This window comes from Pundamilia nyererei, unplaced genomic scaffold (assembly GCF_000239375.1).
Source record: "Pundamilia nyererei isolate P.nyererei 1_Seehausen unplaced genomic scaffold, PunNye1.0 scaffold00010, whole genome shotgun sequence".
Lineage (NCBI taxonomy): Eukaryota > Metazoa > Chordata > Actinopteri > Cichliformes > Cichlidae > Pundamilia > Pundamilia nyererei.
This window is the reverse complement of record NW_005187411.1, coordinates 5,131,224-5,144,461: the sequence shown is the minus strand read 5'-3', so window position 1 is coordinate 5,144,461 and position 13,238 is coordinate 5,131,224. Positions and strand designations below refer to the sequence as shown.

At 43.1% G+C, this 13,238-nt stretch overlaps 3 protein-coding genes across 3 annotated transcripts in view; 2 read left to right on the top strand and 1 right to left on the bottom strand.

Moving 5' to 3' along the window:
• Nucleotides 1-1,235: 1,235 nt before the first annotated feature.
• Nucleotides 1,236-4,842, top strand: LOC102205377 (Krueppel-like factor 11). Its single transcript, XM_005723929.2, has 4 exons — nt 1,236-1,448; nt 2,240-2,542; nt 2,907-3,846; nt 4,062-4,842. Exons 1-4 carry the CDS (start codon nt 1,434-1,436, stop codon nt 4,361-4,363), a joined length of 1,560 nt encoding a protein of 519 aa, XP_005723986.1. The 5' UTR covers nt 1,236-1,433; the 3' UTR covers nt 4,364-4,842.
• A 2,480-nt stretch (nt 4,843-7,322) lies between these two features.
• On the top strand, nt 7,323-9,828 carry dnaaf2 (dynein axonemal assembly factor 2). Its single transcript, XM_005723928.1, has 2 exons — nt 7,323-9,288; nt 9,385-9,828. The coding sequence occupies exons 1-2, from the start codon at nt 7,549-7,551 to the stop codon at nt 9,763-9,765; spliced, it is 2,121 nt and encodes a 706-aa protein (XP_005723985.1). The 5' UTR covers nt 7,323-7,548; the 3' UTR covers nt 9,766-9,828.
• A 74-nt stretch (nt 9,829-9,902) lies between these two features.
• Nucleotides 9,903-13,238, bottom strand: part of lrr1 (leucine rich repeat protein 1) — a 5,064-nt gene continuing 1,728 nt past the window's right edge. The window contains exons 2-5 of the mRNA XM_005723927.1: nt 12,979-13,077; nt 11,544-11,796; nt 10,856-11,330; nt 9,903-10,755 (exon numbers count right to left, since the gene is read on the bottom strand). Of these exons, the coding sequence (XP_005723984.1) occupies nt 10,500-10,755; nt 10,856-11,330; nt 11,544-11,796; nt 12,979-13,077 (1,083 nt within the window). The 3' untranslated portion in view covers nt 9,903-10,499. The remainder of the gene's footprint in view (nt 10,756-10,855; nt 11,331-11,543; nt 11,797-12,978; nt 13,078-13,238) is intronic.

The following is a 13,238-nucleotide window of genomic DNA, read 5'->3' as shown; positions in this document are numbered from 1 at the left end:
AAAACAAAACAGGAAAGCATGACTGACAGTGAATTGGTGTGTTTTCCTGGATGGCCTAGTTTACAGTGGAGGGGGGAAAACTGAAACATGGGAGTGATACATTATTTCTGGCAACAAAGTTAAAGATCGCAACAACAAGCTTTAGGAAACTTGGCTGAGTATCATTGTGTTATAAAACGTGAATTTGATACGTAATCAATTGCTTAACAGCTGCAAGAAAACGACATAAACACCTTGAAAAACAGCAGAACAAAACAAAACACACACGAGCGCGGGAGACAGAACCCCGCGTTTCGGCAGGCAGTCGTGTTGCATTCAAGGTATTGTGGGAAAAGCTGGTAAAAATGACTTCGCTACCTTTCTCAGATAGACCCATTTCCATAAATTCAGTCAAATCAGCTGAGTATAAAGCACAATTAAATTTTTTTAATATGCCTACTGAAATGTTTTTCTGGATAGTTAACTACAAATTCAAATGTTTGCTTGCTTATGAGCTATTGCAAATGCTTTTCAAAAATAATCAACTAGACATGGACTTTTTGCTGTATTATTCATTCTATTTTAGATTATTTAAAAACATATCGCACAGCATCACAAAAAAGCAGGAAAAAAATACAGTTGAAACTTCATATAAGAGGGTTCACTGCAATTTCTTATTTAATATCTCAATATCTTATTTAATATATCAAAAAGAAGAGAGAGATAGCGGCTATTATTTGAATATTTAAAAATGTCTGATGAAATGTTTAGACTGTGAAAGGTAGATCTAATAAAAATAATAATTTTTAATCACCAGTCATCACTTATGAACATTTATTGGCCATTGTTTTTCATTCTTGTCTTATAATATATTACTCTAACATATACTAAAATGAATCCGATTTATCCATTCTCCAGGACATACATTGTGCTTAAACTCCAAATTAATGTTACGTGTGATTTCCGAGAGATTATTCCTACAGCCCATGAATGCAGCATACACTGAAACGACCTTTCGCCTAGTTTGGCGGATGGCAGTTCATCGGGTTTACCCTGACACTGCTGACTCCTGTGACCACGCCCACCAACGACCACGCACCCTGTTTCCTCCAACCGTCCAGCGAGCACGCACTGTTCACGCGCTTTTTGCTCTCCCATTGGCTGAAGCTCTTCACACGCACGCTCGTGATTGGTGGAGTGTTGCCACCCGCCTTTGCGTGTTGTGAGTTTTGTTATTCTTTTTTTTTCCCTTCCCCCTCCTCCTTTTCACCCCCCACGTTTTACACACACAGCTGAGAGAAAAGGGAGCCAGTCAGAGAAAAGACGACCTCAACCCTATCGGAACAGGCAGCAGCTCTGGCAACCGCCGTCTCTTTGTTCTAAACTGGCTTCAGAAACAAAAACGCGATATCAAAATATTTTATTCCTCAGTGCCATCGCGAAAATTCAACGAAATGGACTCACTCGAGGTAAGGCAATTTTATTAAACTGTCACTTTAGCTTTACGCAACATTTTTGTTTGTTTTCACTTCAATTCTTTTAACGTCCACTTGTTTACTTTGACATTTCAGCACTTACATAAATGAAAAGCTTAATTCGACATTTTTTAAAAAGTATATTTATTATAATTTTTTGTCTAATTAACTTTGCAATAGTGCCACAAAAAACAAATTTAACATGAACACTATTTTTAGCATTTTATTCAACCTTAAATAAAATAAGAAAAATAAAAAATATCACGCAACGACACGCGCAACTCTGTCGCTGTCAATTCTTTTTAGTCCGGGTGTATTTCTGTGGAGAATTACTAATATGCTTTGTTTACTGTGAAAAATATATAATAAAAGTTGGAACGTGACAAGCCTACTTCCTGATGCAAACCCGCTTTATGGGGATTTCACATGGCTCATCTCGGCAGCACGTCACTGTTTGGTCTATATTTGGTCATGGGAGGTGTCCTGGCTTCGGGCCAGAGGCAGTGCATGGGGTGGGGTGTAGTCACCAGCACCCTCTCCTTTTTGGCCCGGGAACTTCAGGTACAGGAAGAGTGACTGAGCAGATGATAACTGGAAATAGAATTTTTTTTTTTTTGTTCCATTCGGGTTCATAGAATAAAAAAATGTCTCCTTCTAAGCGCGATCGGAGAAAAGCTGAATAAACATAATGTGGAATAGGCGTGGAAAATAGCTTTGTGTGTTTGTACGTGTGTTGTCAGTGACCTGAACACAGAAATGTAATTTTATTTTCTCCACCCCCCCAGACTGAGAATATGGATGCCTGTGAGGTTAATGTAAAGAGAAGGAGGCATGACAGCGAGCACTCTGACTCTAGTGGATTGGGTTTCGACTGCTCTGGTCTGGAGTACACTGACCTGGAAGCAGCGGAGGCTCTGGTGTGCATGAGCTGTTGGAGCACAGATCTTTTCTTTAGCCGCAAAAAGCCAAAACCAAAGCCAAAGACCTGCAAACCAAGACCCCTAACCCCAGCTTCAGACTCCGGCGACTCCCTCCCACCATCAGAACTTCCAGACCCCCCAAAGGACTTTGTGTCCTTCTCCTCCCTGGTAAGACATATCATATAGCACCAACATATGGGCACCACCACTGCAGCATTTCTTCATCATAGTTTGAACTAAAAGGACTGAAAGGTTTGACCTTGTGATGCATATGTGTTAATGATATGAGGTTGGGGCAGCTGACAATTGCTACAACAAGAAAAACCTTGTTACAGTTAGGTGTTTGACTGTCAGGCAGAGTTCCTTCTTGCAGAGGCAGGGTCATAAAAATCACTGTTTTATAGCTCATTATGATGGTTATTCTTATGTCTTATCTTCTTGCCACCTGTGATGCTTATCACTGCAAATGTAGGTTCTTATGCAACTAGAGACAGTAGATGCACTTTTTAACTCTCTGACTGTCTCTTTGCAGTGTATGACCCCGCCCCACAGTCCCAGCTTTGTTGAAACGTCATCAGGCACTGCGTTGCAGTCAAGTTCTGGCTTGGTCGCATCCACACAGCAACTTGTCCTGGCAACCGTTGCTGAAAAGACCCCCTCTCTCCCCCTCACACAGCCCTGCAAAGCAATGGCGACAAGCGTGATCCGCCACACTGCGGATAGAACCCTCTGCCAGCACCACATTCCAGTGGCCCCCAATCCAGAGAAAGCTAGGGACATGGTAACAGTTACTACAATGGTCTCCCAGCAGCAGGAGCAGCAGTGCATCACAAACACAGAGCAGATAACCACACCTCCATCCCCTCCTGCTTCTCTCATACCTTCAAAAACAGAGCAGCCACCCAGTCCCCCCAAATCCTGTTTGGACAGTGTCCCCACCCTAACTCCTGTCAACAGCCAACCGCAAAATAGCCCACCCTCTCCCCCTGTTCCCACAACTGTGTCCCCTCCTCCAGTTGCAAGCCCTCAAATCATCTGCCAGATGTTCCCTGTCAGCAGCCAATCGGGTATAATCTCAGCCTTCATCCCCAGTGCGGTTCAGACATCCAATTCTGGCATTCGGGCTGCTGCCACACCCATCCTCCCCCAACCCACCTCAGCTAACAACCCCCCTGTCCAGCAGTCCCTGATTGTGGGCTCCTCAGTGCCCCAAGGCACAGTGATGCTGGTCCTCCCTCAGTCATCCGTCTCTCAGGGTACCCACTGCCCTCAGACTGTCATGACCCTGGGCAACACCAAGCTACTACCTCTGGCCCCAGCCCCTGTGTACTTGTCAACAGGACCCAGCAGCACCACAACAGCCACAAAGATGGATTTTTCCCGCAGGAGGAACTATGTCTGCAACTTCCCAGGCTGCAGGAAGACATACTTCAAGAGCTCACACCTCAAAGCTCATCTTCGAACACACACAGGTGGGGGGGTTTACTGCCTTCAGAGTTGCTTGTGAGAATGTGGACTGAAAATGAGTGTTGCATCCTGTTTGTAAAACATTCCTTCTCCGACTTTGTTATTCTTGTCGGGAAAGAAAGTGAGGTCATTGTTTTATTGTAAGCCAAGCTCAGTTATGTGTCAAGTTTTTATGACTACAATGTGAGTCACTTGTTTTCTTCACTTGGTCCTCCCTTAGGTGAGAAGCCCTTCAGCTGCAGCTGGGACGGGTGTGATAAGAGGTTCGCCCGCTCTGACGAGCTCTCCCGTCACAGGCGTACGCACACTGGCGAGAAGAAGTTTGTGTGTCCCGTGTGTGACCGGCGGTTCATGCGCAGCGATCACCTGACCAAACACGCCCGCCGCCACATGACCACAAAGAAAATTCCCTCCTGGCAGGCTGACGTCAGGAGTTTGAACAAAATGGCCACAGGAAAAATCCCTCCCTCGAAGTCTGGCATTGCAGCGCTAAGCATGCTGGTACCTGTTGGCTCAAACTAAACAATGAACAACCTGCCACCCGACCCACTCCCAAGATACCAGAGGGACACACAGGAAGCAGTCAAGCACATGGGACTGCTGTTCTTTTGAATCATGGGAATGAAAAAGAAATCATGCACTGGACTCTCTTCCTGCTCTACTGCTCATTTGTACACATATTTTCTCTAAAAGATTCTTTGTTTATATAATTGTGATTATATGTATGCACTCTTGCCAAAGCCTTTGTATGAAGTTTTGTCTTATACATTTCACCTTCTGCACCTCTCCTTTGTTTGTGTTGATATTCATGTACGTGTATGTGAATGTGTTGTTTGTTGTACTATGAAATGAATTTGTCACATTTTGGGGGGAATGGGTGAAAAGAAATGTACATATGAATAGTAATCATCAGTACCATAATTATACCTTGATTGTATCTCCCTGTCTACCGTTTCATATTATTTAATACATATTTGTAATAAAAAACAAGGGTAAATGAGTCGTGATTGTGAGTCTTGTGACCTTTCCCATATTCTAAAAATGAAAAAAATCATGTGTGGGATCAAGATGAAGTCAGCAATCTTTCCCAGTCATCTCACGCACAAATACACAAAAGTGGTGCCTGCCCACATCCTGTGTGTGTGTGTCATGCTGACTCCCACTACCGCCACCGCCCTCAACTGAAGCTCACTCATGTTCTTTCAAATGTGCTGACTGGCCTGTGGGTAGGTTCCTGCTGGTTGAATGATTTTTTTCTGGGTGTTATAAAAGCTCTTTTGGCAAATCCATCTGGGGACATCGCGTCCTGTTCATTAGCTCAGAGACAGAGCCAGATGAGTCAGAACAGACATGCAAGTTGGTTGTTCTGTATTGGAGTTCATTAGAAGCATATTTGAGCACATTCAGATCTGTCACATGGGAGCAAGGAGGGCACGAGTTACAGCTCTTGCATAATACTCTACTAAGTTCATTATAATGTCCCTGGTGTATTTAGCATATGTGGACTGGTGTTCAGAATAAAGTCACATGCCTGACCTTTTTTCGTGCAAAGTTCTGAGAAACTGTTAGAACTTTATTTTTTTATGAATCATAAAGATGTACTGTCTCTTTGTGATGCCGCTTTCTCTCTCGCACACACGCAGTTTCATAAGCAGTGGTCCCATACCTAGTAACAGTCCACCCCTTCCAATCACACAGTGAGGAACAGGAACTGCTGGGGGTGCGACCAATCACCTCTCTCGCTCGCACACCCGCCCATTTGCCTTACTAACCGATATACTAACTGGCTGAGTTCCACCTGAACTGTGGTCTACGGAGACACCTGCTGGTGGGACTGTGTAATGTTATTGCTTGCAACGATGGAAAAAACACGCCCGGAATATTAAAAAAAACAACAAAAAAAACAAGAAAACAAGAAGAAGAAAAAAAAAAGGATATTTCACAAATAGCGGCCTACCCATTATGTCATCATTAACATGATAACATAATGAGTAGAAATTAAAAAGTATACTGTATAGAGTTCAAGGGTAGCTAATTGATTATTTGTACTATGCATTTTATTCAAATTTATTTGCTTAAAGCTTTAATTAATAGAGTTTGTTTAATTCATAGGTTGTGATTAGGTGGCATGCTCGAATGACGAGATTTTAGGTATTACTGGGAGTTATTGTTGGGACCAATTGTATCTACTATACAATGTCTCCTTAATCACAGTTCCGAACAGATCATATTTTAAAAATGATCAAAATGTTAATTAAGATTTTTCTGAAATGACAGTAAAGACTAAACTATTAAAGGTCAGGAAAACATTTGTTTAAAAAACTGTAGCAGTGGCATGTTTGTGGAATTTTTCATTGTAGAAGAGAATAGGAAGACAAGCCTTGACACACGTAAATGTTGTTTTGTAACCTAAAATAAAATTTTGCAATTTCGTTACGTTGTTACACATTTAAGGTCAGCAGTTTAGTGGAATTTTTTAATGTAACTTTGAAATGTTTTCTGCAATGCTCTAATACTAAAGTCCATCTGGTGTTTCTTTGATGAAGTCTCTTCCAGTGTGTGTTTTTAGGTAACACCCTGTGCCTATGAACCCTATTCAGAGTCACTCGCTTGCACACAATTTTGTTACAAACCTGAGTTTAAGTGATTTGGGAGTGAATTGGTAGTAATATCAGAAAACATATCTACCATCTCTGACTACCTTCTCTGTCTGATTTGGTGATGTGCAGTACAGGGACTCTACAGGGAGCGTGTGCTGTCTCCATCCATGTTCACCTTCTACACCTGAGCCTTCCAGTACAACTCCAAGTCGTGCCATGTACAGAAATACTCTTATACTTCCACAGTGGTTGGATAGAGTGGTCTGGCAGGAATCATCAGCTTCTGAATGCAAATAACTTCAGAGAGACGGTGCACATTTCAGCACAAGGACATCAGCACACTGGATGAGTATCAGGGTGTCTACATTGACAACAGGCTGAACTGAAAGAACAGCACAAAGGCTGTTATAAGAAGAGTAGTGTCCACATTGAGTTTCCTAAGGAAGCTGAGGTCCTTCAACATGTGCACGTGAAGCAAAATGATGGGAAGGCAGTGCACTTTGCCATAGTTGGAACTTGTGGCATCAACAAACTGAATACACTGATTAAGACAGATATAGCGAGCCTTTGATACCGCATGCTGTCACATTGTGTAACACAGTAATAAAAAGATAATAAAATAATAATGATATTAATATTATTAGCACATTTCATCATGACTTCACCTGCTCTAACAAAATAATTTCCCAAATATGGGATTTAAAAGTGTCTCATATTCTCATTCATATTTATTTTTTTGGTATTCATTCGTTAAATGACGACATTTATTATTGTTTATTATTGGATTTTAACCTTTAATCCGTAAAAAAAAAAAAAAAAAGGGGGGGGGGGCTATCAGTCGGTATTTTTGGTTGCGCCGGTCTGTCGTTGCTATAGTTACATCAACACAACTGTTGCTTCCGCTACACTGTCGCTGGACCGTCTATTATTGGACCTAAAGAAGAAAAATATATCGCGTATCTTTCACATTAGTAAGACCAGGTGATAAATGTGTTTTGAATTTCACCTCTTTATCTTATCCAAAGATTAAAAGTCACGGAAATTTGAGGCCATTTTCTGTCCTCCGAGCTACGTTCAGCTTAGCGCTTCTGTTCTCCCAGTGTCAGCATGGAGCTCGGGGAGAAGCTCAAAGAGCTCAACTTGACAGCGTATGAAGTCGACAGGTTTACGAAAGCTTTCAAAGACGAGAAATTCCGGGAAATGCTCCGGGATTACACCCAAGAAATATCAGACCCCGAGAACAGGAAAATGTACGAAGAAGAGATCAAAATCCTGGAGCAGGAGCGAGGCAACACCGTCGAGTTTATCCACCCGGAACCGTTTAGAGCCATTAAAACCAGCCTGGACGGCAAGCAGAAATGTTTCATCAACATTTGCGCCAGTGATAAAGTTGGGAAGCCTTCATCTAAGTGGGTTGTGTCGGAGAATGGCCGCAGAGGTCAGTGTTGGTCCTTGCCTCACAGTCTGCACCCTGGGAGGCAGGACACAGATCCTAAAGGTAACAAAATGATGATTTATGATGTTGTTTTCCACCCTGACACTACCCGCATGGCAAGCAAAAACAAGAGCTTTCTGGAAATGGTGGACAGTATAGCTATCCAGGGAATCCAGGACACTTTTAAAGTGACTCTGGACAAAAAGAACATGAGAGAAATGAAAACAAAATACAAAGGCACCCCACAGCCCTGTGTTATAAGAAAAGCCATACCTGGATTCAAAGCCAAGGAGTCTTCAGACCCTCCAGACCCCCTTGCCTTTCCATACCCAGATGAAGAAAGACCGAGCACACAATCAAAGCCCACAGAGGCACCAAGAACAACAAAAAACAGTACTGATTCTAAACCTCAAAGCTTACTGAAAACCAGAGAGCCAACCAAGCCGAACTATACAGTAAAGTATCGATCACTTATTGATCTCCAGGACTTTAGATGCTCTAGAGACTCAGCCCAAAGCCCCAGGCCCAAAGAGATTGTGGTGACTGTTGATTTGCCTCTTCTAAAATCTGTCAAAGACACAAGCCTTGAAGTAAAAGAGAAGCAACTGCTGCTGGAGACCAAGAAACCAGCCTACAGATTGGAACTACATTTAGCCTACCCCGTGGATGAAGACAAAGGAGAGGCCAAGTTCAACAAACAGAGAGGACAGCTCATCGTCACCCTGCCTGTTCTTCCTCATAATTTGCCTCCTGATTTATTTGAAGGGCCAGCAATGGCCAACAATAAGAGTGCAAGTTGTGATGAGAGCGAGGAGGACAAAAGTGAGGTTGAAGAAGAAGACAAACAGAAAAAGAGGGAAGGGGAGAAGAGGGAGCAGGAGCTACAGAAAGGGGCTGAATTAAAGGAAGAAAGACAAACTGAAAATCCCATGCAGGAGAAAGGGGGGGGAAATAGTGAAAAAGAGGAAGGAGAACAAATTAGGGAAGAGGCGATCGGTGCAGATGAGGCAAAATGGAAGAAGGGCCAGGAACATGTGGAGGAGGAAACAGTAACTGAAGGTCACGAAGGCAGAAAAGCGCAGGAGGATAAATTAAAAGAGGAGAAGCAATGGGCAAAACAAGGTAATCAGAATGAAGATGAGAAGTCAAGTGAAGGTGGATGCGACAGAGCAGCAGAGGATGATGATACTCTGTATGAAGCTTTTGCCCTGAAAAGAGGCCCAGTGGCTGATGATGAGGGCCTTGTGATTGAAAATCAGCACATTTTAATCTCCACTGAACAATCCCATGGTGCAATAAGAGAGGAAGATGTAAATCTGGCCTCTAGTGTGGAGGAGGCATCCAAAATGAAACCTTCAGATATCCAAGAGAAGACTGAAAAGAAAAAAGCAAATGTAGCAGGAAAGGCGCAGGTGAGATCAATTGTAAAATTCAGTCTGTTGGTACAAGTTTCTACAAACTACTGATTTTTCCTTTTCTCTCCTCTTCTTTCATCAATTTTGTGCCAGATGGAACAAGATGCAGCATTTCAGAACCAGACATCCAGTGACGAAGCCAGAAAAACAGCTATGGATGAGTGCAACACTTCTGAGAGGGTTGTGAAGTCCAAGGATACGCATCCAACACGTAACGTGAAGACATCAAGCGGAGGAGAATCGGGCCAGCGGGTCACCTTCTGCTCTGAAGACGTCACTGTAGGCTCAGCAAAGCAGGAAATGGATGAAGATGACCTGCAGACGGAGCAAATCTCACCAGTCTTACAACGTAACAAGCCTCCACCTGTATTACTGAGGGAAATTGATAAGGATGGAAATGAGATAGTAATCAGTGATCATACATCATCAGCTGGGTTCACCTTCCTAAACACTCTAATGTACGAGCTGGACTGATGGTGCTGTGAAGGATGCAGAAACATTGCTCGTAATTTTTAAAAACCTGACATTCCTTTTTTGCTGATTTCATGCAAACTTGTGACAAAAATGGGGAATAAATCATTTGGATCCAACAGAATAAAGTACTTAAGACATGACAATGAATACTTTTATTTAATCTTTCACATATGTAAAAATTGTGGGTCATTTGCACAGTAAAAAGCACCTCCCTTTGGTTGTTAGTCATTGACCCTGAGGCACTGTTTTCAGGAAATTTATCTAATCTTGTAATTCCCCTGTCTGATGGAAGTAGGTCAGTGGGTGAACCTGCAGTCTCTTTAAACACAAGGAAGGAAAAAAAAATACTGTTAAGAGACTTGCCAGCAGCACAAGGTTTTGTGCTGCCTGCTATCATAACGTACAGTAAGTGCCACTCTGTTTCAGATGGAGCAAGAGGTAACATATTCATGCTTGTCTCCGACCCCATTTTGATAAACGGAAACTGCCTCAGAACATAAATGTAAGCATATAACAAACAGCTTGAAGCTCTTTTTAAAAACACAACAAACTTAATATTGTCTTTTCACACAAAGGCAGCATAAGGAAACTACGGCAAAGCCATTTACCACTGCAGCTTCCTCTTCACGTACTCTTAAGACTGTATCCCACAATGCTACCTACTGCAGCGCACACATGCGCGTGCACAGAGGTTTCTAGGCGGCAATGTTTTTCGATCAAATAGGTCTCCGTCCTCATCTGGTTCCTCTCTGGAGGGAGTTGTCTAAGAATTCGGAGAAGCAGGAAAGCGAGCAGAAGTGCTGCTCCACCGGTGCGTCTGTGCCTCCCATGTCATCCACCAGCACAACTGTGTGAGAGACTTGGTGGAGGTTCATGCTCACTGCAGTCTTGATGTAGAAACTGATGCAGATGCGACCGCAGTCACAGGTCTTGGCTATTTTGAGGTCCCGACACAAGTGAGCAGGGATAAGGTGAGGTCCATATGGGATTCTGTAAAGTGACAGAAAGAATGAAGGATTAATGAGTTTTATACTTGCTAGAGAACCACAGTGAGGTCTAAACTGGATGTAGAGCAGCATGTAAATCTAACCTGAGATTGGCCACGGCTCTGGAGGCCAACTCCTGAAGTGGAAGTGGGAATGTAAGCTGCATTTTGTGGTCCAGAGGGTTGGGCTGGATGAATGGATTTCCGAACAAGTCCAGGTTCTCTAGACTCAGCTTGCGGAAGTCACCGGGCAGTACAGTCAGCTGGTTGTGTGCCGCGGACAGGAACCTCAGCTTCGAGAGTCGGCCGATGTGGAACGGCAAACACAGGAGTGCGTTATCGTCCAGTTTAAGGTTCACGAGTTCTCTGAGCTGGCAGAACTGAGCAGGGAGCGTCTGTAAGCGATTCTGGCTGAGGTCCAGGTGTTGGAGGGTCCGCTGGAGGGTGGACAGACAGAGTGCCTCGCTGAAGGCTTCCAGGTGGTTATTGTGAAGGATGAGTTCGGAAAGACAGCTGAGGTCACCGATGGTGGCAGGAAGTTTCTTGATATGGTTGTTACTGAGGTCTAGCTTGCGCAGAGCTGAAAAAAATCAAACAGAAACACCTCAGCTTAGAGAGCAGAGTCTACTCTGACACACAAATTTTCACTTTTTAGGAGTCTGGGGTCTTGAAATGGCTTTTTCCCCATGTGTGACTTGGAGCTACACCCAACTATTTATTATTGGATTTGCATAGACAAGGAGACATGGTACCTTTAACCAACTTGACTCACTTATTTTATTTATTAATTTACCTTTGAGTGAAAGCATTCGCATGTCCACGCGTGACAGTTTGCAGTACGACACCTGCAGCTGCTCCAGGGAGTGAGGGAAGTTGGAGGTGAGTGGGTAATCCTTCTTGGAGACGATGGCGAGCTTCTTCTTGGGCTGCTCTACGTCTCTGGCGCGAACAGGAGTCAGTGTGGACAGAGGAAGGCTGCTCGTGTCACTCCCTCTGTCTGCCAGACGAGCCGCCGAGAGAAAGTTCTTCAAGCTGTTGGAGTCGGCCTAGAGATAGATAAATACAGTTACTCTGGATCAGTGGATTAACAGGAAACAGCAGTTTCACGGCTCCTCAATGGTCGCTGTGGTGCATGACTAGATTCACTGAAATATCTAACCCAGATTCCCTGACCTAGAATGCTCTGACATACTTTTGAATGAACAGGATGGACTATATGCAGCTGGGAGTGAGAGATTTTCGGTTGGATAGAAAATAGAGGAGTTGGAGACAGGTTTGTGCACCTGTACAGTGCACTGACGGGTAATTTAATTCATTTACTGTAGGAGAAGTAGAATGTTTACAAAACTGTGGCCAAGCAGGTTAACCGAGGTTTGGTTTACACATTTCTCCATGTTTACCTGCTCAATTTAAAAGCCTGTGAGAAGCTGTGTGCTTTCTAAGAGTGTGACGCGTTAAACACCTCGGAGGGCTGTGCAACATAAGAAAAACAAACAATAAGTCATCTAAGCTCTCTGCTATGGCATGAACTGGGGTTGAAACTGACGTGTGTATGTGTGTGTGTGTCTGTGGTTGACAAATGAGTCAGAGAACATAAAGTTCTTTTTCCAGGACAGACAAAGAGAACAACCATTCCAAGGGCCTGCACTACAATGCAAAATTAGACTCTTAGCGAGGTACTTAGTGAGCGGGGAGGGGGCTTTAATACAGTGACATGATCCTATGACAGGGAAGTAAGCTAAGCCTACTTGCTGGCTTGAATTCTGTGTTTATATTCATTCTTCAGTGTTCTCAGAAATCTGAACACCAACTAAAAGAATAAGGCTAAGACTATTCCAGGCACATCCAACAACAGCCTGTTAATCAAACAAAGTGTCTTCTGTCCTCTGAGTTTTCCTATTACACAGACTCAAACAAGACTGCTTAGGCGGCTGAAGCAGGTTTTGTGTATTTTTCTAATATTACAGTTTAAACATCCTCATAAAATACATCACTCTGCTGTGAGAAATGTAAAAACAATGTAAAAATTACATGTTACAGTCAAACTTTTATTAACTAGCTGACTAAAAGCTCAATAAACAACCATGTAACAGTGGAATTGGACAGTTAGTTAATGCAAAACAATTTGTTTCACTCTTGTAATGTACATACATCTTTTAATTTAATTCAGGGTCTTCAGTTGTATACTCCTTACTAAGACTGCAGTCACGGTGTGCTCTATGTCATACCTTGCTCAAGCAAATGTCAACAGCAGGTTCCTTTAATCTCACAGTGGCCTTGCCTTCCTCCACAAACCAAGTGAAGAACTTCTCTATGTTGCCTTTTAGCTAGAAGAGAAATAAATGGTCAAATTTCAGCGGTGGGAAAAAACATTACACAACTTCAGGGCGGTGGTGAATCAAGCAAGTTAAGACTGGAATACTGAATTTCAACATTCAACGGCTAGGTGACAACAGCTGCAAACGTTTACATCAGAGGATGACAAAAT